The sequence below is a fragment of the Bufo gargarizans genome, chromosome 2 (assembly GCF_014858855.1).
Source record: "Bufo gargarizans isolate SCDJY-AF-19 chromosome 2, ASM1485885v1, whole genome shotgun sequence".
In the NCBI taxonomy this organism is placed as follows: Eukaryota; Metazoa; Chordata; class Amphibia; order Anura; family Bufonidae; genus Bufo; species Bufo gargarizans.
In genome coordinates, this window is record NC_058081.1 from 277,801,739 (window position 1) to 277,826,967 (window position 25,229).

General features: G+C 39.6%; 1 protein-coding gene across 11 annotated transcripts in view; it reads right to left on the reverse strand.

Annotated features, from left to right (window-relative positions):
• Positions 1 to 25,229, reverse strand: part of FOXP2 (forkhead box P2) — a 260,732-nt gene that overhangs the window by 75,678 nt on the left and 159,825 nt on the right. For 4 of the 11 annotated variants that reach the window (XM_044280306.1, XM_044280311.1, XM_044280304.1 and 1 more), the window contains exons 4-8: positions 20,557 to 20,694; positions 16,921 to 17,145; positions 10,553 to 10,709; positions 9,480 to 9,693; positions 6,391 to 6,495 (exon numbers count right to left, since the gene is read on the reverse strand). In XM_044280306.1, the coding sequence (XP_044136241.1) occupies positions 6,391 to 6,495; positions 9,480 to 9,693; positions 10,553 to 10,709; positions 16,921 to 17,145; positions 20,557 to 20,694 (839 nt within the window). The remainder of the gene's footprint in view (positions 1 to 6,390; positions 6,496 to 9,479; positions 9,694 to 10,552; positions 10,710 to 16,920; positions 17,146 to 20,556; positions 20,695 to 25,229) is intronic. The other 7 variants (XM_044280312.1, XM_044280308.1, XM_044280314.1 and 4 more) reach the window with 4 other exon arrangements.

Here is a 25,229-nt window from a genome sequence, read left to right on the forward strand (position 1 = left end):
GCTCTAAACATTAAAATGAATTCCTTGTCAGATAACACAGGTCGTGGTTTTACAACTGAAGCTCTCTCGTGTGACATTGAAAAAGCATTTCCCATTGACTGCTATATGTCACTACAAGGGTTTTAGAGTGTTTCATTCTCCCGGTGCTCCCCTCTTAGTATTAGACATGTAAACATTTTATGCCAATAGGTTTCCCTCCAGAATATACTTCTTATTTTGTGTTGTACAGCCTAATGATGCTTGCCGAGTGTGGTATCCATAATTCAGAAAGCATCAGCATTTTACAGAACAGTGCAGCTGTGAGACAAGTGTCTAAATATCATCTAAATGTTTATTTCTCATCTAGTTACTTATTTATGGGATTATAAGGTTTACACAAATGTCTATCATGTTCAGCCTATCATAATTCTAACAGAACAAAAACCCCTGTATTTCATGACAAGGAAAACATTCCTAATTCGATACATGAGAATCAGATTAAATCCATTAATTACCTATGATGGGTACTCAACTGGGGGACCACAGGTCGGAATCCTAACTGCGGTTGCCAGCTGTCCGGACCACTGCATATCCTGCCTTCAACTGTATATGTGTCATCAGAATGCTTCACCACACCCCTGTTGTCTGTAGTTCAGAGCTGGCAAGCGTAATGCAGTGACATAATCTTGCTTGCTGTGCTGAGCCACAGACAGCAGAGCACAGAGCGGAACAGATGCTTTGTTCATCAGGGGAACGTGGGGTAGGTGAGTATTTAAACTGGAGGCACTTAAAAGTCTCTGATATGGCGGGTGATCCGAGGGCGCATAACTGCGTGATGGTGGCAACTAAAGGGGTTACAACTGTGTGGTGGCCATCTAAGAGGGCATATGTCACGGATGTTCCCGTGGCAGGTACCAGGAGCTCGGAGAGACTGGCAACTCGTGGGTTAAATTGACAAGTCACTGTGGATCTTATTTTCTATCTGTGTTTTGGTGAATGCCACACCCCTTGCTTCAGGTGTTGCTTGTTGGTAATTTACTTTTCCCATAAGTAGCTGCTTCTCAATCTTGGAGGGGCAGTTTATAGATTTTGTTCCTGCCTTCTAACTAGCTGGTCGGTTGTACTCTGTGGTGCTTCTGGAGTTGCCAGTTTTCTACTTTCAGATAAGTCTTGTCTTTTCTTATTTTTTTGTGTTTGTTATATTTCCTGTTGTTTGTATCTGGGCCTGAGACAGAGACTTCCATTCGTCCATCTGGGGAGGAATGGGTTGTCTCTGGTCCTAACCTCATTCCAGGGCCTTATAGGGATATAAGGGCCTAGGTATACAGCATATGAATATTCCTACCTTCAAGGTATATTCATATTTATAGGTAATTAGGGCCTGGATTAGGGTTGTTTAGGAGGTGACCTGTTCCTTCCCTAGTTTCCAGACCCAGTTCCTGTTCTCCTTCTCTCCTGTGTTTAGTGTAGAGTTTTTCCCCGCACACTGATCGTGACAGCATAACTGAATGGGAAGCCACTAAAGGGGAATAACTATAATGAGGGCTTCATTGTGTGTGGGGGGGGGGGACACATCTAAGGGGTATAACTGTGAAGGGGACCACTAAAGGGAGCATAACTATTAGGGTAGTATCACTGTGTGTGAGCAATCTAAAGGGGCATAACTCTATAAAGGGAGCATCATTCTGCATGGGGGGCACCTCAAGGGGCATTATCTCTATAGAAGGGTTCACTAAGGGGGCATGACTGTGTGTGTGGCACTTAAGGAGAAAGCAGTGTGTGTGGGTAATTAATGGGGTATCATTAGTAAATCTGCCTCATTGTATCAATTGATTACCTTTGCAAGAATGCCCTGTTTTATGTACACAGCATGTTTAAAACTTTCCCAATAAGGTCTTCAAGGGACCATTTAGTGGATGTTGCTGCAATCATGTGTCCTATACAAGTCCCAAATCAAGTTTGTATTCTGTGCAAAATATTTACAATATATTTGTACTGTAAATATGATAAAAAGATCAAATTACTAGTGCAATTTAATTGTGAATTACACAATTTGAACACACTTGGTTTATTGAAGTATAACTTCATCAGATAATTATTTATAAATGCTATCACTTCTTAGTGTGTAGGGACTTTTTGAAAATTTATACCAAAACAAATCAAGTATTACTTTGGTTCTCAGTTCCAGTGTTGCTTAAAGGGTTTCTCTCATGATAGAACCCCCATATATATGCTGTATTGGAATATATGGACGTCATAGAGGGAAGGTCACCAACTCAGAAGCCCCCTTAATAAGCTGGAACCAATAGCTACTTCTCGTTCTGGCAGACCCAAGCCAAGGATGGGCCCATCTGGGTCCTTATTAAGCGGATGGTTATTTAACTTAATGTCTGTAACATTACAATGCAAGAGCAATGATTGCCTTGCTGAGGATTTTTCTGGCAAAATAAGCTGTTTGCTTGGGTGCATTGAGCAATAAGTGAATTGCAGCGGAGGTAAATTGTGAAAGGGGCATTATAAACATATGTTAAATCATACTTTAATTTCACTTTGGTAATATCACAAATAGTAAAAGAGGAAACATTTGGGTGCCCTTCATGTTAAGAAAGGTTAATCTGGTGATATTTTAGCATAGTTTTTAAAACTTTCTGTCCAGATTGAGATATTCAACGTGACATCCTTTTCTGAAATGTTAGACCTGTTAGACTGTTAACTACTCCGGTTGAACATAAAAAAAAACACATTAATGTAAAATTAAACTTTCTGGATGTGATTTTAAATTTTTCTTTTGGATACATACAGCATGCAACAAACCAATTTATACCTGACAGTCACTATTGTGCTCCTAAAACCTTTCATTGACTAAAAAAACCACTGAACTTTTTCCAATTGTATAAGTGTTCATACTGAACTATACTGAATATCAGAGCACTAGACCTACAGCTCTTCATCCTAATAGCTCATAAAGCTGGTATCTGTTTCCTATAGAATAGCTATAATACTCCTTATTAATATCTATGACAACGGTTAATAGAGTAATCCAGACTAGGCAATGAAAGTCTGCTATAGAGTTATTTGACTATTAATTACTTGTGGCTTTGGCTTTGTCATCTACCCTATGTAAATACATTTGTTGTTAGAGAACCACTTAAAGGGGTTGTCTGGGTTCAGAGCTGAACCCGGACATATCTCCATTTTCACCCAGGTAGGCTCTCTGATAGTAGCATTGGAGCATTTCATGCTCCGATGCTCTTCTTTGCACTGCGCTGAATCGCGCAGGGCAAAGGCATTTTCAGGAGATCCAGTGACGTACCAGGCTCTCCATAGGGCTGCCAGACGGAGGGTTCTGCCCAGCAGTAAGCCTGGTGACGTGAGAGCCAGTGATGTCACCGAACACACTGTTGGGTTGAAGCCTCTGCCTAGCAGTGTGTTATTGTAAATAAAAAAGCCCTTGCCCTGCTCTAACATCATGGGGGGCTGCTAGGGTGAAATTCTGGGTATGTCCAGGTTCAGCTCTGAACCGGGACAACCCCTTTAAAAGGTAATAGATTTACTATTAGATATATAATAGTTTTATGAAAAGTCGGTTAGTAAATTAGGGTAGGCTCACATCTACACTTTGTATCCTCTGCCGGTAGTCTATTCTGGCAGAGGAATAGACTACTGGAGTTACCATATTCAGCATGGCATATTGCCATGCACCAACAGATTCCCATTCACTATAATGGGATTTGACAGGGCAGATTTCTGCTGGAGAAATACTGCTGCCATGAATATTTCTGGAGCAGGCTACTGGATTTACAAAATGTACATTTGAACACCCTTAGGCCAAGTTCACACTTCAGTTATTTAGTCATTCATTTCCATCAGTTATTTTTAGCCAAAACCCGTAGTGAAGCCTACTCAGAGATAAGGTATAAGGCCTCTTTCACACGGGCGTCAGTTTTTTTGCCCGGATAAGAGCCGGGTGCGTTGCGGGAAAATGCGCGATTTTTCCGCACGAGTGCAAAACATTGTCATGCGTCGCACTCGCGTGAGAAAAATTGCGCATGTTTGGTACCCAAACCCGAACTTCTTCACAGAAGTTTGGGCTTGGGATTGATGTTCTGAAGATTGTATTATTTTCCCTTATAACATGGTTATAAGGGAAAATAATAGCATTCTGAATACAGAATGCATAGTAAAACAGCGCTAGAGGGGTTAAAAAAAATAAAAAATAATTTAACTCACCTGCTGCATTAAATAGAGGTTAAGGACCTTTGATGACGTCACTCCGGTCATCACATGGTCTTTTACCATGGTGAATCACCATGGTAAAAGATCATGTGACGTACCATGTGATGACCGGAGTGACGTCATCAAAGGTCCTTAACCTCTATTTAATGCAGAAGCCTACCCCAGGTCCTGTTCAGCAGAGGAGACACAAGGAGATGCTGGGCTTCGCGATCAAGTGGACTAAGGTGAGTTAAATTTTTTTTTATTTTTTTTAACCCCTCTAGCGCTGTTTTACTATGCATTCTGTATTCAGAATGCTATTATTTTCCCTTATAACCATGTTATAAGGGAAAATAATAATGATCGGGTCTCCATCCCGATCGTCTCCTAGCAACCGTGCGTGAAAATCGCACCACATCCGTACTTGCTTGCGGATGCTATGCGATTGTCACGCTTCCCATTCACTTCTATGGGGCCTGCGTCGCGTGAAAATCGGACAATATAGAGCATGCTGCGGTTTTCACTCAACGCACAAGTGATGCGAGAAAATCACCGCTCATGTGCACAGCCGCATAGAAATGAATGGGTCAGGATTCAGTGCGGGTGCAATACGTTCACCGCACGCATCGCACCCGCACGGAAAACTCGCCCGTGTGAAAGGGGCCTAAGGGAAATATCTGAACCTGTTCTGTGTTTTTGGCCCGCACCTGGTTTTGGCTAACAATAACTGATGGAAATAACTGACCAAATAACTGAAGTGTGAACTCAGCCATAGATTTTAAACTGTCCAAAAATCGATATAGCTCTTTGTATTTATGGATACAAATGTTTCTTAAGTAACATATTTCTTTCCATGGCCTATGGACAAAATAAAGATGTGAGAAAAAAAATATATCAATATTTATATATAAAAAGAGCAGCACTTAATTTACCCTAGTGTTACTATTCTCCAGTTCTCCATATTTTGTAGTTATGGTGTCGCAGCCCTATATCTTACAGATAGTCTACCATTTGTAAACACATCTTTTTGATGTTTCTGCCAACATCCTGGCAACACAGCAGTGCCATTTCAAATAAGCTAATTAACTTAATTGTTGATGAAGCATGAAACAGTTCATTCACCCTGTTAACCGCACCATGACAACACAAGATCTTCAGCCTGTGAAGTTACTCATCTTGAAAAAAAGAAAACCCTTTGGCCAATTCATTTCTATGTTTTTTTTTCTTGATACATTTTAACTTTTGAAAATACATGTTAGTGGGAGCATCTAAAGAAATTATAAAAGAGCAATAGCAAACTGGTTCAGAAAAAAAGCTAATCTCCCAGTATACTGCAGTGTTTAGCACAGAAACAAGCCCGACAATCCTTTATAAGGAAAGGAGCTAAAAGTTCCAGCCTTCTAGACTGTATTGAATAGGAGAGGACAATGATGTGTTGATCTTTGGCTTTGCCAGAGAAAGGACCCCAAAATAAGTACCATAGTTTATATGGCCTTACACGCACAATTATTATTTCATGCAGAGGGATCCTACTCATTGAGGGTGGATTTCCACTAGAGTTTTATAAGACATTCACCAGTGGGTGTCTGGCACATGTGTACAGATTGTACTGCACAAAAACTGCAGGAACTTTGTGTGCCTTTATGTAGTGCTCCCTTGGGTGCCATATACATGAAGCCACTTTTGGCTAGGATGAAAAGTTAGGTAATATGGCAGGTCTTACCTCTTGGATAACTTTTATTACATCAATCAGTCCTGAAAGGCCACATCTAGTTTTAAAGTGACATTAGGCCTTCATATATGTACATACATTATGTCCTATGCAATTATATTAGATAACTGTTGAAAATTTATACAGACATATGCCTCCATTTGGTTTAGTATGTTTATTGTATTGTTTGTTGTAAAATTTTAATTCAGTATAAAAAAAATGGTTGCACCTTTTACCACTGAAATCAATGGGGTGTAGGGGCAGATTGGACAACTGATGCAAACAGTTATGAATGGTGCAATTCCTTCCATACCAGAACAACATGCTATACAGTCTAAAAAAAGCTCAGTAGTTATACACATTAAGAAGGTGACTGCCGATATGACCCACAAACTTCTATTGGATGTTAAGATTTTATATGATGGACACTGTCCAATCCACCAGTTTTACTAAGAAATGTCCATAAATATAAAAAAATAACCTACTTTAAAAATTGTCCAAAATCTTCACAAATGCTTTCACAGCCTGGCCATTTACAGACACCATGACCATAGAGGGTATGCGTAGCCCCAGTCTCCTCATGTGATGAGCTGTAGTAAAAAGAGAAATAGCATCCGATTAATCTCAAAAGCCATAATCGTTGGAGTCTGCTAGTGCCTGTCAGGTTACAATCACTGACAAACAGGTCAAAACAGGTCAATTCAGCTCAGAGCAGTCAGAAAAATTTAATCGTTCTGTTGAATAGTTCAACTGCCAAGGCAGGATGATGTTCCAATTAGGGAAGAAATAGAGCCAAAGATGACTTCTAATAAAGAAAGGAGAAATTACTATACAAGAGTGCATGGTAATTCTGACATATGACCTCAACTTAATATAACCATTGCAATATATCCTAGCTCAGTAAACTAACAATGATATTCTAATATCCTGCACAAGAAGTCTGCTTTCTGTAATTTAAATGAATAATATTGTCAGGTTCAATAGTTATTAAAAATAAAAAGATAGAACCACCAGTTTCTAACAAGTCTGCCTCAAGAATAGACTTCCTAGAGTGAATGCACTCTTACTACAGCTCAAAAAAGGGCAAGAGAGTTTATAATAAAGGATGTAACGTTATCAGTGGTTGTTGAACCTGACCCATAAACATATTTCTCCATCAAGTCTTGTGAATTCCCTGCCTTTTTACCCCAGGTGAAGATGAATTAGGCTACATTCACACTCGCGTTTTGTGCGGATCCGTCTTGTATCTGCACAGACGGATCCGCACAAATAATGCAAACGCTTGTATCCGTTAATAACAAATCCGTTTGCATCAATCATAAAAAAAAGTCCAAGTCAAAACGGATCCATCTTGACTTACATTAAAAAATCAATAGGGGATGGACCCATTTTCAACTGCACCATACTGTGTCAGTGAAAAATGGATCCATTGACTTACATTGTAAGTCTAGACGGATCCGTTAGGCTCTGCATAGTCAGGCGGTCGCCAAAACGCTGCAAGCTGCGTTTTAGTGACCGTCTAAAAAACGTAACAGAGACCAAACGCAGCCAAAGTGATGCATTCTGAATGGATCCTTATCCATTTAGAATGCATTGGGGCTTAACGGATCCATTTTGGGCTGCTTGTGAGAGCCCTGAAACGGATCTCACAAGCGGTCCCAGAAACGCCTGTGTGAAAGTAGCCTTAGACAATTGCCTCTCTGTATTTTTTAATAATATTTAATAATTTGTATTGTATCTTTTTAAGGCAGTCACTATTTACGTCTTTTTATGGTGGCCTATTCTAAGTGTTACATCAGTCTTCCATGCAGCGAAGAGCAGGGGCTCAGCTTTCACATGAGCAGGGGCTCCTCCTCTTACAGCTTTTAAGCCCCTTACATGCTGCAGTCAATAGCGACCATGGCTTCCAAGTGGTTTAGAGGGAGCTCCTTTTGTCTTCCATTGGCACCCCACAAAAAGAGATTGCGGGGTAGCAATGTCTTGGCCTAATGAAGACCCCAGGCCTGCCTGTAGTGTTCCCCAACAACCTGATCCTCTCCTCTCTATTCTGCAGTTCAGAATAGCATTGACAGTATACTTTGCACTGGATAAGCAGCAAAGGGTATTGCAGAAGCAATCAAAAGTCCCCTTGTGGGACAAGAAAATAGTAAAAAATAAAAATAAAAATGTTTTATTAAATAAAAAAATTGAAGTAAAAAAAGTATACCTTTTTCCCTTTTCAATGGAAAAAATAGCAAAATTAAAATCCCCTCCACATAATTGGTATCATCACCTCTGTAATGATCTACACTACATTCTATCGTGCAATGTATCCCGTACGGTGAATGCTGTAAAAAACAAAACAAAAAAAAAAAACAATGCCAGAATTGTGTTTTTTTGGGGTTGTTCACCAACAAAAATTGGAAAAGAGATAAAAAAAAGGTATGTCCCCAAAATGATACCAATGAAAACTTCCTGCAAAAATGAAGCCTTCACACAGCTCCGCAGAATGAAAAATAAAAAATAAAGTTATGGGTTTGATTCGGGGATGTAAAAACCTTTTTTATTTTTTTTAAAGGGTTTTTATTGTGCAAAAGTGGTAAAACATAAAAAAAATATGTATTTTTTGCTATCACTGTAATCACACTGACCCAAAGAATAATGTTATTATGTTATTTTTGCGAAAAAATAATTTAACATAATTTAATGCAGCAAAAAATTAAAATAAAAATCTGTAGCAGTATTGCTGTTTTTCCAATTACCTCCAAAACACTAGAACTAAATGGTAAATTGGAATGGGAGAGAGTAGTTGTGAGCTGCAGTGCCAGACACTGCCGCCATCATGGGTATGGCACTGTGTTTGGGTAAGCAAAGGGACATGACAATAACATATTAGCCTACCATAAAACCTCAATTTTATTTGCTAATGTTCTCACAGATTTGGACCCAATGCCATGTGTAGCAGAACTAAATCTAATGAATATTATACAAAGACTATTACAGTAAACATATTGCCAATTGTTTAGAAAAGGGTTATTGTTACATAAGTTTGCAAAGTAAGTTAACAAAAAATAGCAGTCAAGAGTTTTCAAAAAGACTGCCTTAAAAGGCATCAATCAGAAGATTTGTACCCATTAAACTGGCTGACCTGTTGCATGTGCACTTGGCAGCTAAAGGCATCTGTGTTGGTCCATGTTCTTATGTGCCCACGTTGCTGAGAAAACTGAAGTTTTAATATATGCAAATTAGCCTCTAAGAGCAATGGGCGCGTTGTCATTACACCTTAAGGCTCAGCTCTCTCTACAACTACCATGCCCTTAGCACTTTGATTGACTGGGCTAGACAGTGTAAACATGATCATGCCTGGCCCTGACTTCTAAGGTGCAAAGCTGAACCTCTAGGTGTAAGGGTAATGCCCCTGTTGCTCATAGCGGCTCATTTGTACATAATAAAACTTTCTTTTTTCTCAGCAATGCGGTCACATATGAACATGGGACCAACACACATGCCTTCAGATGCCAAGTGCACGTGTAACAGGTCAGCCAGTGTCAAAGGTACAAATCTGCTGACAGATGCCCTTTAAAACATTTCTCACCTGTCTCGTCTTGCATTTAACACTGAAGACTGTCCATTCACTAAAGAATGATGAGTTATTGGTGGTGATGCTTTGGAAGAGGTGGAGGAGGTAGTAGAAGAAGAATTGTTAGTAGTGAGGTCTAGCCCTCCATGTTTAATGCCATTGTCTTCTATACTGTGAACTCCAGTCACCTCTTTCCATAACTGCTGTATCTCTGCAGGGCTTAAACCTGCTGTAAAACAAACAGTACCTTATTAATAACACAATACCCTGAATATTAAAACTGGACTTCTACAAACAATAATGAGAAGCAGAAAATCTGTGATTTTTTTTCACTCAAATAATGTTGAGTTATTAAAATACTTTATGATCTGCGAGATATACTGGGATTGTCTAAGCATGGACAAATTCTTCAATGTGTTAGCTGTTGCAGTGATCACTTGAGGGTCTGAATCTCTACACCATGGGCAAACTGATTTTTCAAAGGGAATTCACGAAGAAATGCTTTTATATTGTCAACACATTGTAGTAAACTACAGGAATTGAAGTCCATAATACATGGGCAGCATGAGTTACCCAGAGCAAGAGCTGCCACCTGTAACCTCTCCACTCTGGTTTGTGGAGCCTAAAGCCTCATGCAGACGTCCGTGGAACATGGTCCATGAGATACCGGACTGGCATTTCAGGAGTGCACAGACGTCTGCATGAGGCTTAACTCAGGGAACCTTCTGTGATGACTATATAGGTCCTATGGAAATGGATTGTCCTGAATAACTACTTTAAGTTTGCCATTCTAAACTGATAACAATTTAAATGGGATCCTCCAACAATCTGATTTTCAAACAAGTAGCTCTACAGTCCCAATACATTTGCTTATAGAGGAAACAAGGATAAGACATGTTGTAAGTTTATGGGGGTATTACGGGAAGTAGTCAAATGAGTGCTTAGCTGACAGTTATCTTAAGGGTAAGGCTACCTTTGCAATAATTGTTTCCATTACATATTTGTTCTAATGGCAAAGGGGGCTAAATACATCAGACTCAGAAAAAAATCAAATAAGATGATACATTCAGAAGCAAAGGCAAATTTACCTTGTGGTAGAGACTGGACTGGAAGAGCTGACTGGCTGGGCGGGATAGAAATAAGTCCCTGCCGTTGAAGATTAAGCAGATGTTGTTGTTGCTGCAGTTGTTGCATCTGAAGGAGTTGCTGTTGGAAGACAAGCTGTTGGGCCGCTAATTGTTGCTGCTAACAAATAAGACAGACATTTTTTCACTGTGTTACATACATTATTCCAAGGGAACATGTACATTGTGGTTGAAGTCCTAGGCATAGGTTTCCACAATTAATCATTACAAATGTATTGAAGCCAACAGATGCCACTTTAATCACAGTAAAATAATGGACTTCTATGGAGCTTGGCATTTCTAATGCAATAAGTTGATGTCTACCAACATCCTAGACCATAGGCCCTGACTTTCCCTAAAGTACAAAGGGTGCAGCAGATACTCCTAGATGCTGGGCTTTCTCTGCAACGGCAACACCCCGTTGCTCCTAGAGTCTCATTTGCATATATGAAAACATAATTTTTCTCAACGATGCGGGCACATATGAACATGGGACCAACACAGATGCCTTAAGCTGCCAAGTGCACCTGTAACAGGTCAGCCAGTTTCATAGGTACAAATCTGCAAACAGATACTATTTAAAGTACACAGTGAGGGGCATGTAACCCCTTCAGGACCCTGCCATTTTTCACCTTAAGGACCAGGCCATTTTTTGCAAATCTGACATGTGTCACTTTATGTGGTGATAACTTTAAAACACTTACTTATCCAAGCCATTCTGAGATTGTTTTGATTTTAAATTTTATGTTTTGCTTTCTACATTTTTTTTTTTTACACTGATTGTTATTATCACAGATTCCAATGCACTTGCATTGGAATCTATAATAATTTTACTAATTTCCTATTGAGCCCTATTACAGGCAAGGGCTCCATAGGAAATATTATGCAGCAGCCTCCTGTCATTCATAAAAACAGGGGCTGCTGCATACATGCTCCGGTTCCTCCGATTGCCACATGGGGGAGCCGGAGAGCAACCTAAAGTGCGCACTTTCGGTTTCAACGCTCTCAGATGCCATGGTCAATATTGACCATGGTATCTGAGGGGTTAAATGTCCGCGATCAGCTTTACTGCAGTTGCAGACATTAGCCGCAGGTGTCTGCTAGACGAAGTAGGTGGCCACCCATTGCTATGGCGCTCGCCATCTTTAAACACCATCCCAGCGCCGTACATGTATGGCGCTGGGTGAGAAAGGTTAATCCATTTTTTTACGCTAACAAAGCAAGAGCTAACAGCCAAACAAAACTCAATATTTATTATTCTGATTCTGTTGTTTACAGAAAGACCCCATATGTGGTCGTAAACTGCGGCACGGGCACACAGCAGAGGGATCATTATAACTTGCGATTCTCGCGAGAACTTGAGCTCCTTCTCCCTGGCTAAGAGCGGGGAGCTCTGATTGGATGCGCTCACAGCCAGGGAGAGGATAACCACTCCCAAGGAAAATACAAGTCTCCACCTAGTATAACCGAGTCGCCTCATTATAATATAAGGCACCCAAATATATGGGGCCCAACAGTGGACAAACGGGGTGGTTCTTTAGAAAGAAAAAAAAGTTACATGGCATCAGTGGGGGCTGCTCTATAAGGTAGGATAATAATTAGACTAGAGCTAGCCTGATGAAAGGTCTTCTATAAGTCACATCCACCAGCGCCGTACATGTATGGTGCGGGTCCTTAAGGGGTTAATAAAGAGTTTATCCTTAAGGGGTTAATAAAGGGTTTATGCCACTATTGTGGCATATAAAAGTCTTAAATGAATGCCCATGCCATACTTGCGCCATACTTTGTGACTTTTTGAGCGTTTCAACATATTTTCCAAAGTGGAAAGAAAAGGGTAGGGCTTACTAAAGGAACAGAGCTTCACACGGCCTGCTAGATTTACTATAACTTATGCCAGAAACTGATGTAAGTTATAGCTGAAGTGTACACCAGCCCATAGATGGCACAGGCTTCACTTTCTGACACACATACATCTCTGTCAGAGATGTAATTAATTTATTAAGAGGAATCTGCCTATTACTAAATTATGTGCATCTTGCTCTGGTGCACAGGATTCAAGACTGGCGTATGGGAACACCAGTCTTGATAAATATCCCTCAGTATGTTTATAAAGGGTAAGTCAAATGACAACCCTGCAATATAGTATATGACTAACGTTTTAACCCTGTTGTGTAGGGGTGGGCGATATGGCCTAAAATCTATATTGCAATATAATTTTAAGCATGTGCGATATGCGATATATAGCGCAATATAGTGTATATTTTGGGGGGGTTAAACTTTTTTTTTTTTTACTTTTTATTTAATTACTATTAGCCCCCTTAGGGGCTAGAACCCTTGTCCTATTCACCCTAATAGAGCTCTATTAGGGTGAATAGGACTGAACACTCCCCCTGCTGCCCTGTGTATAGTGCAAACTAGGGAGCTGACTATGGCAGCCAGGGCTTGAGTAGCCTCCTGGCTGCCATAGTAACCGATCGGAGCCCCGCAATTACACTGCTGGGGCTCCGATCAGAAGCTGCCACCCTGGGGCCACTGCCACCAATGATTTAATCGTGTGGAAGGGGGGCGCAATTAATATAATACTTAGAAGAGGGGGAGTAGAAGGGAGGGGCTGTGGCCACTGCGCCACCAATGAATATAGTTAATATTCCAGAATACAAACATTGCCTGCATGTGCTGGCCATATCCCATACCTGGCCTCTATTACTGCGCGCCGTAATCCGTTAATTGCGGCGGGTCATGGGGCGCAGTAATAGAGGCCAGGTATGGGATGTGGCTGGCACATGCAGGCTACGTTTGTATTCAGGCATATTAACTATATTTATTGGTGGTGCAGTGGCCACACTTGCTCCCCTCCTCTTCCTCCTCTCTGTTCTCATTGGTGGCGCAGTGGCCACAGTCCCTCCTCCTCCTACTGTGTTCTCATTGGTTGCAGAGTGGCCACAGTACCTCCCCTCCTCCTCCTACTCTGTTCTCATTGGTGGTCAGCGGCAGCTGCACACAGTGGTGAGGGAGGGACTCCCTCCTTCTTCACTGTGCTGGCTTAGGAGAACGGCGCATGCCATGGTCTACTGCGATATGGCGATATAAACGAAATCTCTATCGTTGGCCAAATTTATATAGTTTATATCGCATATCGTCTATATCGCCCACCCCTATGTGAATATATACAATATATATATATATATATGTATACTGTGTGTGTGTATATATAAAGAGATAGATAAATAGATATTTACTTCTTCTAATGATGCATTATGCATTATTTTGGATCTATTATGGAATATACATTTTATGATCTGATTTATTTGTTACTTTACACTTAAAAATATCCTGATTTCATTTTAAAGGATAATAGCAAAAAATGTAAGTACAAAAAGTTTGAGTTCAGACAGGTGTGGTTTAGAGTCTTCAAGTGATATAATAAATAGCATACATTGACCTAAGCTAAAAGTAGCACACTATTGTAAGTTTTTCTAGCAGGCAGATGTGTCTTTCAAAGTGTAATCCACAGCTACCCGTGTAGTCTCTGGTGATCTATTAGTAAATTGGGATGTAGCTATTATTCCAATAGCCTGTTAGCGCTTTCTTTTCTCTTGTTTAGAATACATTATACGCGCACTACATTGAAAAGAGAGAATTGCCCTATTAGAAAAAGTATAACTTCCAATTTTGTGAGGCATTACAAGACAAACCAGAGTTCTCTACACTCAAGAGAATATAAGATGGCAGTCACACTTCAGAAAGAGACAAGCTGCTGTAGGAGACCTTTCCTTTTTAGTTTGGGGAAAAGAGAAACTTCTGATGCACTCACTGGAAAACAGACTGCATAATGGAGCAAGTCATGTGGATTGCCCAAAGCCTCAGGAGAAATAAGGGAACAATTTCTATGCTGTAGTTGACGTTTGTCTGAAATTCTATTCACAAATCCAAACAGAAACAAAGCCTCAGGAGGTCAGAACTGTTTCCTGTAGGTTTGCATAATGGGCAGCTTAAAGTCACTGTCTACAATACCTGCTGATCAATTTAAGTACTTCAACATGTTTTATTTGCATTATGTTTATATCTGATGCATTCTGCCGACAAGTGCAGGGTAGGCCTGAGAAGCTAGCTTGTCAGCTTGATTTATGAGCACATCAAACTGGAACTTTCTATTCGCCAGTCCAAATCTCCAGTAGCAGTTCATTAATCAGAGGCCCATGACTTTGAAATTTATGCTCAATCATTTTTGAACAATAAGCCAACTTTGAATGCTTCTTGAACTGTATCCACAAGGAAAAAAATAATTCATTATATTTCATCACTGTTATAGTTGAGTACTATGCTTATTTTTTTTTTTTATACCTTCTAAGGTGTAAGAAAATAGCAGAACAAATTAGGAAATTATTCTTGCTTCTTTCTTTATATAGAACTGTAGAATATTATTTGACAACACAAATGCAAACTTAGACCTCATGCATACAACAGTGAATAATGGCCATGTAACGGTAGTCACACAGCCATTTTTAGCACCAATGAAAGTCTATGGGGATTTTTACATGGCCGTTCTTTCAACGGCCAGTGAATAGCGTCCGTCCAAAAATAGGATAGGTCTTATTTTTGTCCGTTTTCACAGTCAGATGGACCCATTGAAATCAATGGGACAGTTTTTAAAGGCCGATTGACAGGAGTGCACCCGTCTAACGGCTGTTAAAAACGGATGCACTTTACCCAGGAGGGGTTAAAAAAAAATATTCACCTCATCCACTATTCTTCTCTCTACATTGAGCAGGACCTGCCAAAGGACCTGCAATATGCGTGGTGACGTAACCACGAGGGAGCGCACAGTGACGTAATCGTGCACCTTTGGCAGGTCCTGTTCAGTTAAGAGAGAAGAGACTGCGCTTTAATTTTTATTTTTTAAAATCAACAAAAAAAGAAACAGTGGTGGGCCATTCTGGGGGCATTATTTAAACCATGGGGGAAATTATTTAAGATGGGGCCCTACATTGGGGGCATTATTAAAGCTGGGGGCAGTAAAAAAAAAAAAAAAACATACTATGGGGGACATTATTTTATCAGGCGGCCTACATGGGGGACATTATTAAATCTGGGGACAGTAAAAATAAATAAATAGATCCTACACTACGGGGGACATTATTTTAGCTGGGGGCCTACATGGGGGCATGATTAAAGCTGGGGCAGCAACAACAATAACAAAAATCTTACACTGTGGGGGACATTATTTTAGCTTCCTGTGGGTGTTCTCAGAAGGGTAGGTCTAGAAATAACTGCCAATCAAATTCTTCAATTTTTAACAGACATGAAAAACGGATGCAAAAAGGACATTAAAAATGGACACAGCCAGAAAATGGATGCACACACTGATGCAAAATGGGCATAAAAAAACTGACGGTGTGTCCGTTTTTAACGGATTTCTTTTTTCACTGTCGTGTACATGTAGCCTTAATGTCAGCCAAACCATCACTTTGGTAACGAGGCTCAGTTTTGCACTGTATATTGGATGCATGGCAGCATGGCTTCCCTTTGTTAATATTTAGTGTATATGACATACACTGAAGCCTTGCAACCCTGGGGTGTTAGGTTCAAATGGGACCAGGGACAACATCTACATAAAGGAAGAGATTAAACATAGCCTGTCTTGCACCGCCAGGCTATGTGCACGGCGGGATTCTGTGCCTAATTTATGATACGGTGTATGCCTTGTCATAAATTAAGCATGAAATCTGTCAGTCCATGTGCCTCATCCCAAATCTATGCCAGGCCCTTTCTACACCAGAAAACGTTCGTAGAAGATGATAATCCATCTTCACCACAACCTCTATTTGTTATAGTGGAGAGGTCGGTGGAAAAATGCCACTTGCATAAATTGTTTTGCACAAGTGGCATTGAAAAAGCCAAGAACACGCAGTGTGGTGCAGTGACTACTGCGTGGCTAAGATAAAGACAATCTCTATACAGTCCTGTGAAATGTGTTGGTAGACAGCCTGTCTAAGTTTATGCCATTGTTATACTGGCATAAACTGCTATATCTTCTTTGAGAGGACATCCCTTGTAGAAGACCATATTTGATGCAATGTTGAGTAGTTGTCTGGAAGAGGCTTTGCTATATCATTCAGTCAACAGTTAATACCATTCTCTGTTTGAATTTGAATGGGGTCCATTGGGCATTCTTGTATTTTTTATAGCAAGAATAGCTTTGCAGACTGCAATCATTTTTCTGTAAAATACAGTGAAGGCATACAGAAACCCAAGAGGACCCCAGTAACTACATTTGGTTGTCATTTTCTGCTTTCTGAAAAAATAAAAAAATATTAAAACTTTTTACAAACCTCTTTTGCTTGCTTTCCTGGGTGTGGTGGGGTTTGTGGTTGCTGTTGTTGCTGCTGTTGTTGTTGCTGCTGCTGTTGCTGCTGCTGTTGTTGCTGTTGTTGCTGCTGTTGTTGCTGCTGCTGCTGTTGCTGCTGCTGCTGTTGCTGCTGCAAAAGCTGAAGATGTAACTGTTCTTGCTGTTTCTTGTAAAACTCTTGTAGTTGTTGCTGAATAAACCATTTTGACTTTAATAAATAAAGGCAAAAGTTTCATATATTACAAATTACCTAAACTTCACTACACTGGACTGTGATTGTTCTCCGTAATAACTACTATACTGACCTTTCCTAAGATCTTTGAAAACTCTTTTTAAGAACTTTTCTTTGAACTTTTAATAGAAATGATTTATATAAATATGTGTATTATGTATTATCTAAGCACGTTTGCCATCACTGTTTTGTCAATTATCAAGTGGCTTAGGTTCTTGAGAAGATGGTTACACACTGGGGCCAAATTCAAAGAAACCAACACAGATGAGGTGTTGCGTTTTTGTATAAAGGTACCTGCACACTAGTGCAGTTTTCAAGACAGTAAACCTGCATGGTTTTGAATATTTTTTTACTTGTGGGTTTTGATGCAGATTTGATGCTTTTTTTGCCGCAGATCTAACCATTGCATTGAAAAGGGTGAAATATAAAAATGCACAACAATTGACATGCTACAGATTTCTAAATCTGCAAGTCAGGTCAATTTCCACATGGAAGAAAGATGCAAAGTATACATGAGATTTGTATAACTGTTGGTTCTGTATTATGATATGTTTTTTCTCCCCTCAATCTGTGTGGAAAAAAACATGCATAATCTGGACCATTTAAAAAAAATATTGTTTTATTTCAAATAGATTTATTTAAAGACTATTAGTTTTTCTGCTTTAGACATCTCTTTTGCGTTTGTGCTGTTGAGACATGTTAAGCCAATAAAGGGGTTCCCTTTGGGTAAGGTAGAGTCCTTGCTCTGGAAAGAATGTGTGTACTGGTGAATATGGGCTGCAGTAACTGCTTTAACAAATATGTTTCCTTTTATCCTTTTCTATCCTGGTAAATATACACTCATTGACAAAAATAATGCACCATGAAGGAGTTGTGAAAATCGAATGAAACTTTACATATGTGAATGTAATGATGATATGTAAGTGATCACAATATTATAATGGAAACTGTCTATTGGGGAAAATGTACAGTTGTGTGGAGGCTCTAGAACTTTGTTGGGCTGCATACAGCCTGGAGACAAGATTAGATATGGTTGGGAATGGAGGCATTCAGGTTTGATATGGTATCTTGCAGCACTTTTGGCCACAGATGTTGCTGGAGTCCCAGCTGGTCCCACAAATGTTTGATTGGCGATAGATCTGGCGACCAAACTGGCCAAGTTAGTATTGCAATCTGGAGCAGACATTCCTGGGAAACTCTTGCTGTGTGTGGGAATGTATTACCCTGCTGAAAAAGCCATTTGGAAGAACTGCTACTACTACTAATTAAGACCAACTGTTTATGCGCTGGCTCCCCAGATCATCATACAAGCAGTTGAGATAGTGTGCCACTCCACAGCAAAGGCAGTATTGAAGTGCTTACCACAAGGCCTCCATAGTTGAAGCCAACCATGGCTGGATCCCAAAAAAGAACCTGGATTTGTTGCTAAGATGATATGGTTCCAGTACATAGCAGTCCAGGTGTCTCATTCAGGATACCACTGCAAACAAAGGTGACGGTGGATGGCTGTATGGCATGGCTGTATGACATGTATTGGGTGTTCTAACACAAAATATTCTGCTAAGTCCCGGCAGAGTCAGGAGCATGTGATGAGGGTAGCACCTATGTTTGAATGGTGGACAAGGAAACTATGTAGCTGCTATGCTTGAAGGAAATCAAATTATCATCTAAACTTGTGGTCTATCAGGGGAATACGGTGCCTGTTAGCCATATGTGTGTGTCTTCATGTAAACACTGCTCCCAGCACCTTCTAACAGCTAGGTCAGAACGACTTAGATGGAAGGCAATTTATCAAAATGGCCATCCTGCTTCTCTTTGTCCAATGATGCACACCCTCTCAACGATATGTCACAGAGAAGTACACTACCTAAAAGTAGCCTCTGAGAGCCTTTTCATAGGACAGTGGGGGAAGCACTTTTACGCCGTTTTGTTTAAAGATGCAAAGTGTGACCAGACTACATCTGTTATCATTTAAATATCTGCTTGAGACATAACTGCATGCCGAAATTTGCAACAATCCAACATTTTTATCTGGGTTTGTTAAGGCAGAAAAAATAAGAAATCTGTCCATCTAGTTAAGCCTGTTATCCTGCAAGTTGATTTTTGTCAATGACTTTATTTTCAGTTAGTTTTACAGTTACAAGATGAAAGTCTAACGCTGTGTTTACATCCTGTGGTTTCAATATAAACTGAATTAACAGTGCAGTGCCAGATCTGTTGCACCACAAACACCAATGGAGCCTAACAGATTGCTCTGACTTATAAAGGGGTCAGTTGGCTTTTATTTTTTGATTGGAGAAATATTGTTGAATATTGTGCAATTTTTCCTCTCAAACGTGCAATATCTAGGCTACTGATGTAACCTCTTATGCAGATGTGAACAGAGCCTAACCTGACCAGCAGATAACATAACCAAATCAATGTTTCAGGCTTATTTTGAAGCAATGTAAATGTATTGTATGCCAACACTGAAAAGTGCATAGTGGTGTATGTATTGTAATCTGCTATATTGTTTAATAATGTCAGTATAAATATTTCTACTTGTCTTAGGCTGGGTTCACATCACGTTTTTGTCTTACGTTTAAAGTATGCAAAAAAACATAAAAGTTAAATGTATGCCTCAGTCGGTTGCCATACAGTAGCACCTGTCACCATAGAGTTTCATTGTACCAAAAATGAACAGGTTAATAGATACTTTTTTACTGGACTCTGCAAAATGGAAAAATGTAGTGTAATGCGCATGTTTGTCTTCCAAAAACGTATGAATTAAAAGGATGTCTCAATGGCTGCCATACTGTGGCATCCATCACCATAGAGTTCCATTGTAAAAAATAAAATAAATGTATATGTTTTTTTTGCTGGACGCTGCAGGATGGAAAACTACCTATTACTTTTCTTTTCCCCAACGTATATGTTAAATTTAGGGCAAAAACGTGATGTTAACCCAACCTAGAAGAAACACTTTAAGACTTCTGCTTCAGCCACTTGACTTTTTACTGCATATAAATTCACTCCTCATAAAACTCAATATGCTACATTTTCTTTAATATGGAAAACAGATCTATTATTTTTCCACTTAATATAAATGCTGGAAAATTCTCCAGCCTTATTATGACTAAAACAAGTGGTAACGTGTTATATATGATAAAACAACAATCTCCTGCATCTCTCTTTGACACTTCTTGTGCTTTGACAAGTCTAGAAATGTAATGTTCTGTTTCAGATGACAATGTAAACAATCACCTGACAGCACATTATTTTTTCCTGTGTGTGATATACACTGCTATAAAAGGTGAAGACGAGATAAACATGACAGAGGGCTTATGCAATCCTAACATCCAAGAGCTCAGGAAAAATTAACTGTTGAAGGAAGGTAACCAACATTACCTGTTGTAACATAACGGCTTGCTGCTGCTGGAGGAGGGCTTGGAGCTGCTGTGGAGACAGAACTTGCTGTTGAAGGATCTGCTGCATCTGCTGAGGGGTGATCACCTGGGGAGTCATCATGGCCACTGAAACAGGAACCTGCCATAAAGAGAAGAAAACATCACTGACAGGCTCACTTTAGATTCAGTGAATGCTTATGGCTGCATGTATTCCATTCACATCGATTGTCTGCTATACTGCTTCAGACCTGACTCATGTAATGTGAAACGGAGATATTTATGTCTATGATAGCATCCAGGAGCATGTAAAGAAGACTCCAAAACCATATCTACTTTTAGATGAAGGTAACAGACTTCTACTATCCAGAGCAAGCAGTTTATAGATGGCTGTGTACATAGTCTTCCACTATATTTGTGTAGGTAATGTTATTGCTTATGGCACTTATATATTGGCATTCATATTATGTTGTCTAGGTGGATTTCTTTCAAGCATACAAATGTACTAAACCATGTACGTGATTTAATTGTGTAGCTCCTTGTTTTATGTATATTATCTGACACTGGAGATTTAATCAAATCTGACTTTCCATTTCCATACAGAGAGGTGGAACATACGAAGTTTGTACAACTTTTAAACTTGCTCTATATGGTATGAAGTTTGCAACACACAATAAGGGTAAGCATATAATTTACACTGATTTGTTTTCTACCAAACATGACACATGTTTCAAATACCAAAATAGGTGAAAGTAGAAATTTTTGGAAGCTAAGCATAGCTATAAATCATTGCAGGAATTTAATGGTTAACAGAAAATCAACGGCATTGAATACCCAGATGTCAAATCTGTTTGGAGGGGTCAAAAACAGAATCTCGATTAGTAACCATTTTAACTTATACCAATGTCTATATTTATTTCTGCAACTGGCACAAGTTACACTGCATACATATAGGCCCTGATTTATTAAGAGCATCATGTGCTACACCGGCTTTGATGGGCCCTGTGCTGCCAGAGGCTCAGGCCTCATCATAAATGATATGCCTTCTCCGGTCATCCATGGACAAGACTGAACTCTTTAAATGACAAAAATACGTGGTCTCAAAAGACAGGAGATGCTCAACCCCAAATACAGTTTTGCAGCTATGCTCGGGGGAGCAGATACTGCGCTTGTGGTCTTTTGCTAAGGGCGATCCCCAGCAAAAAAATGCATAAAATGGAGGACGCCCGCAGCAGAAAAAAAGTGCCACAGATACATCCTTCACCAGATGGTAAAATGTGTGGATGTAGAATAATACATACAATAAATAGTTCTAAGATTAGGTGCACTACTGTGGTGGATGCAAACAGTAACATCTGACTAACCCTCACACTGATGTTAAAACTGAGACATTAGCCAGTATATCCTTATTAAGGACACACCTGAGCCCTCACACCATGCCAAGGTTTCTCAAGTGGCACGGGACCTAATGCTAAACCTACCTGTACCATATGGGTAGTTCCAGGAGCCAGTGGGCAAATTACAGCAGCGTAAAGTCCGACTTACAACACAGCTCCCAGTTCCCTCCAGTGTAACTAATCACACATACAATGGGAGGAAGGAGGAGGCTTAGAGTCCCACCCATGGCTGGCTGATATGTTGCAGGTCTCACAGGTGCACCTAAATGCTGCCTATGGATGGTAATCAAGGGGCATTTAGATTGGAGTTTATACACCTCCACATATAAATATATGATTTAAATGATAAAAAAATGTGGTCTCAAAAAGGCAGGAAATGCTCAGCCCCAAATGCATTTGTGTATTTATGCTCGGGGGAGCAGATACTGCGCTTCTGGTCTGTTGCTAAGTGCAATCCCAGCAAAAAATGCATACAGTGAAGGATGCCTGCAGCAGACCACAAGTGCCACAGAGACATCCTACGCCAGATGGTAAAATGTGTGGATGTGGAAAGATAAATAGAGTAAATAGTTACAAGAATAGGTGCACTACTGTGGTGGATGCAAACAGTAACATCTGACTAAACCCTCAAACTAATGCTAAAAATGAGACTTTAGCCAGTATATCCTTATATTAAGGACATAACTGAGCCCATGGTCATGTGGGGTGGGGCCCCATTCTTAGTTTGCTATAAGGCCCTATAGGTCCTTGTTATGCCCCTGTTATACAAAACACCAAAGTATATAGAAAAAAGGTCTGCTAAATTAAGACATATAGAAGGTTTATAACTGGCAGTCCAAAGCTTTTGTGTGCCTAGGACACAACTAAACATGACTTTGGGATATCTTTGACGGTAACATACCTGGTCATGTTGCTTTCATACTGAGAATATTTATGGCTATTGTATATAAATAACTAATTGTACTTTATGTAATGGTCGACATATATTTGCATATCTCGAATACTTTCTCATGTTCACAAATAATGGGGAAATTACATGTGTGATGTATCAAAGCATGTCCAGGATTCTGTCTTGTGTGTAGGATATAACTAGGTCAGATGGAATCTAAGCTGGCTTACTAACTTATTAAGAAATGTTAATAACTTAGCAGCTTAGTAACTATATAGTAATATAAACATTCAAAGCATGGTATGCCCTTATATTTTGCCTATACACAACTTTTTGCCATTATAACAATCATTGATACAAATATGTATTTATCAATAATGAAATAGACAAGAAGACATAGACAGGTGGGAAGACCATATAAAATTCTATTTTACAAAGCACCAAATAAAACTACTCAATGGACTGTAGAAAGTCACCATACATAAGTCATTGATCGAAGAATCATTGGGAGTTCCAGGCCACGTTCTAATAGTTTACATGGGAGACTAATGCACAGCACATTACAACATAATAACCAGACATTCAGTATACCAGTTACATCCATATATGCAGGTATCAAGTTATTCACTGTGACACAAACATGTAATCTGCAGACATTAAAACCCTGCAAGAACAGGATGTCAGCATTTACAAAATGCATTGAAAGGCTTGTTAACAGATGATGACTGACGAGACAGTAATAAAAAGGTCCAATTTACAATTAGTTGCTTAGCAATGGCTGTGTACTAAAATACCAAAAATGAAGCTTCTGATTACAGCAATGTTTGTTCATATCCCACTCAAAAGAGAACACAGCAGTGAGCTCTGGATACATCCGTTCCAGTTATTTATTAGATGCAGTGCTGTTTTTCTCACATGACAAGTGGAGAGATGGGCAGGATTGTTTGAACGCAATTACTTTGACCTTTGCTAATTACAGTTAAAAATTAAGGGTTTCAAAACACTTGCAGACACTTCCAAAATTTAAAAAAAGTGTTAGATGTGTGGAGTAACCTTCCATAGATAGGCAAAAAACAAAAAAACTAAGAAATAAATGTAACATAGTAACATAGTACATAAGGCCGAAAAAAGACATTTGTCCATCCAGTTCGGCCTGTCATCCTGCAAGTTGATCCAGAGGAAGGCAAAAAACCCTGTGAGGTAGAAGCCAATTTCTACGACTTACTTAATTGAATCTTTGAGTAAGAGTAAGTTCACATCTGCTTCGTCATTTCCAGTTTTCTGTTCCATACAAGGAGCAAAATAATGGTGTGCACCTAACAGACAACAATGACACTCGATAAACTACCACTGAGTTCTAGTGGGGACTGTTGAGTTTTGGTCATTCATTCTACCAGAAAAATTGTGCTGCATGCTGCACTACGGTATTTTTCCAACAAAAATAATGGAATCTGAGACAGAGGCTTTGAACGGAGCCTCCAATGTAGAATGCGGCCTAAGTAATAAAATCAAGATGGAATAAGAATTTGAATTCAGCCCCATAAAAAGTCACATAAAAAAGGCAGTCCAAATATGAATGACATTGGTTTACGCTAATGTAGGCATGCTGATATAGCAAACACACAAAACAACCATATTGCATCCTTTATGGTTTTCTTTATTACAGAAATTATAAAGGACATGTAGATGGCTTTATTTTTCATAGTCCCATAATAAACGATATTTGTCATAATCCAATAATAAGTACTTTGATACATAATTTAAGCTGTAATTCTATACAACAGTTTTTCAGCTATAAAAATATGCCCCTAAGGTTGTTCAAGTGCATTAATAATCTGGGACAGGCTCTCCAATTGTCTGTTATAAAAGTGATCACCCTTTTCTCCAGTGCTGGCGTTGGTCTGGTCAGTGCTCATGACCGGCATGGTGATGTGCAGGTATATGGCACATGACTGTTGGAGTAAATAACTGTTCTTAGCATTAGACTGCTCAGAACCATTACTGGCTGCAGCAGTCATGTGCCATATACCAGCATATAAATAAGCAGCGTCAGGAGCACCAGACCAACCCCGCAGAAAACGGCACAGGAAAAAATGGTGAGTATAACATGATTTTTTGCTCCAGATTCTTAATGACCTTGGATAACCCCTTTAAAGGGGTTATCTAACCATTAATAGTGATGACCTATCATCAGTGATAGGTAGAGATGAGCGAATCTATTCGCAGATTCTGAGATGGCCCAAATCTCAAATTTTTTTAGGCAGTCAATCAAACCCAAATCTTCTCTGATTTGATTTGGAAAAAAATTGTAAAACAGCGTCTCGTAAGCAATTAAATAGTGTTCTGTCACCACCAGGCAGTTTTTTGCAGCCATGCAATAACCACAGTTTT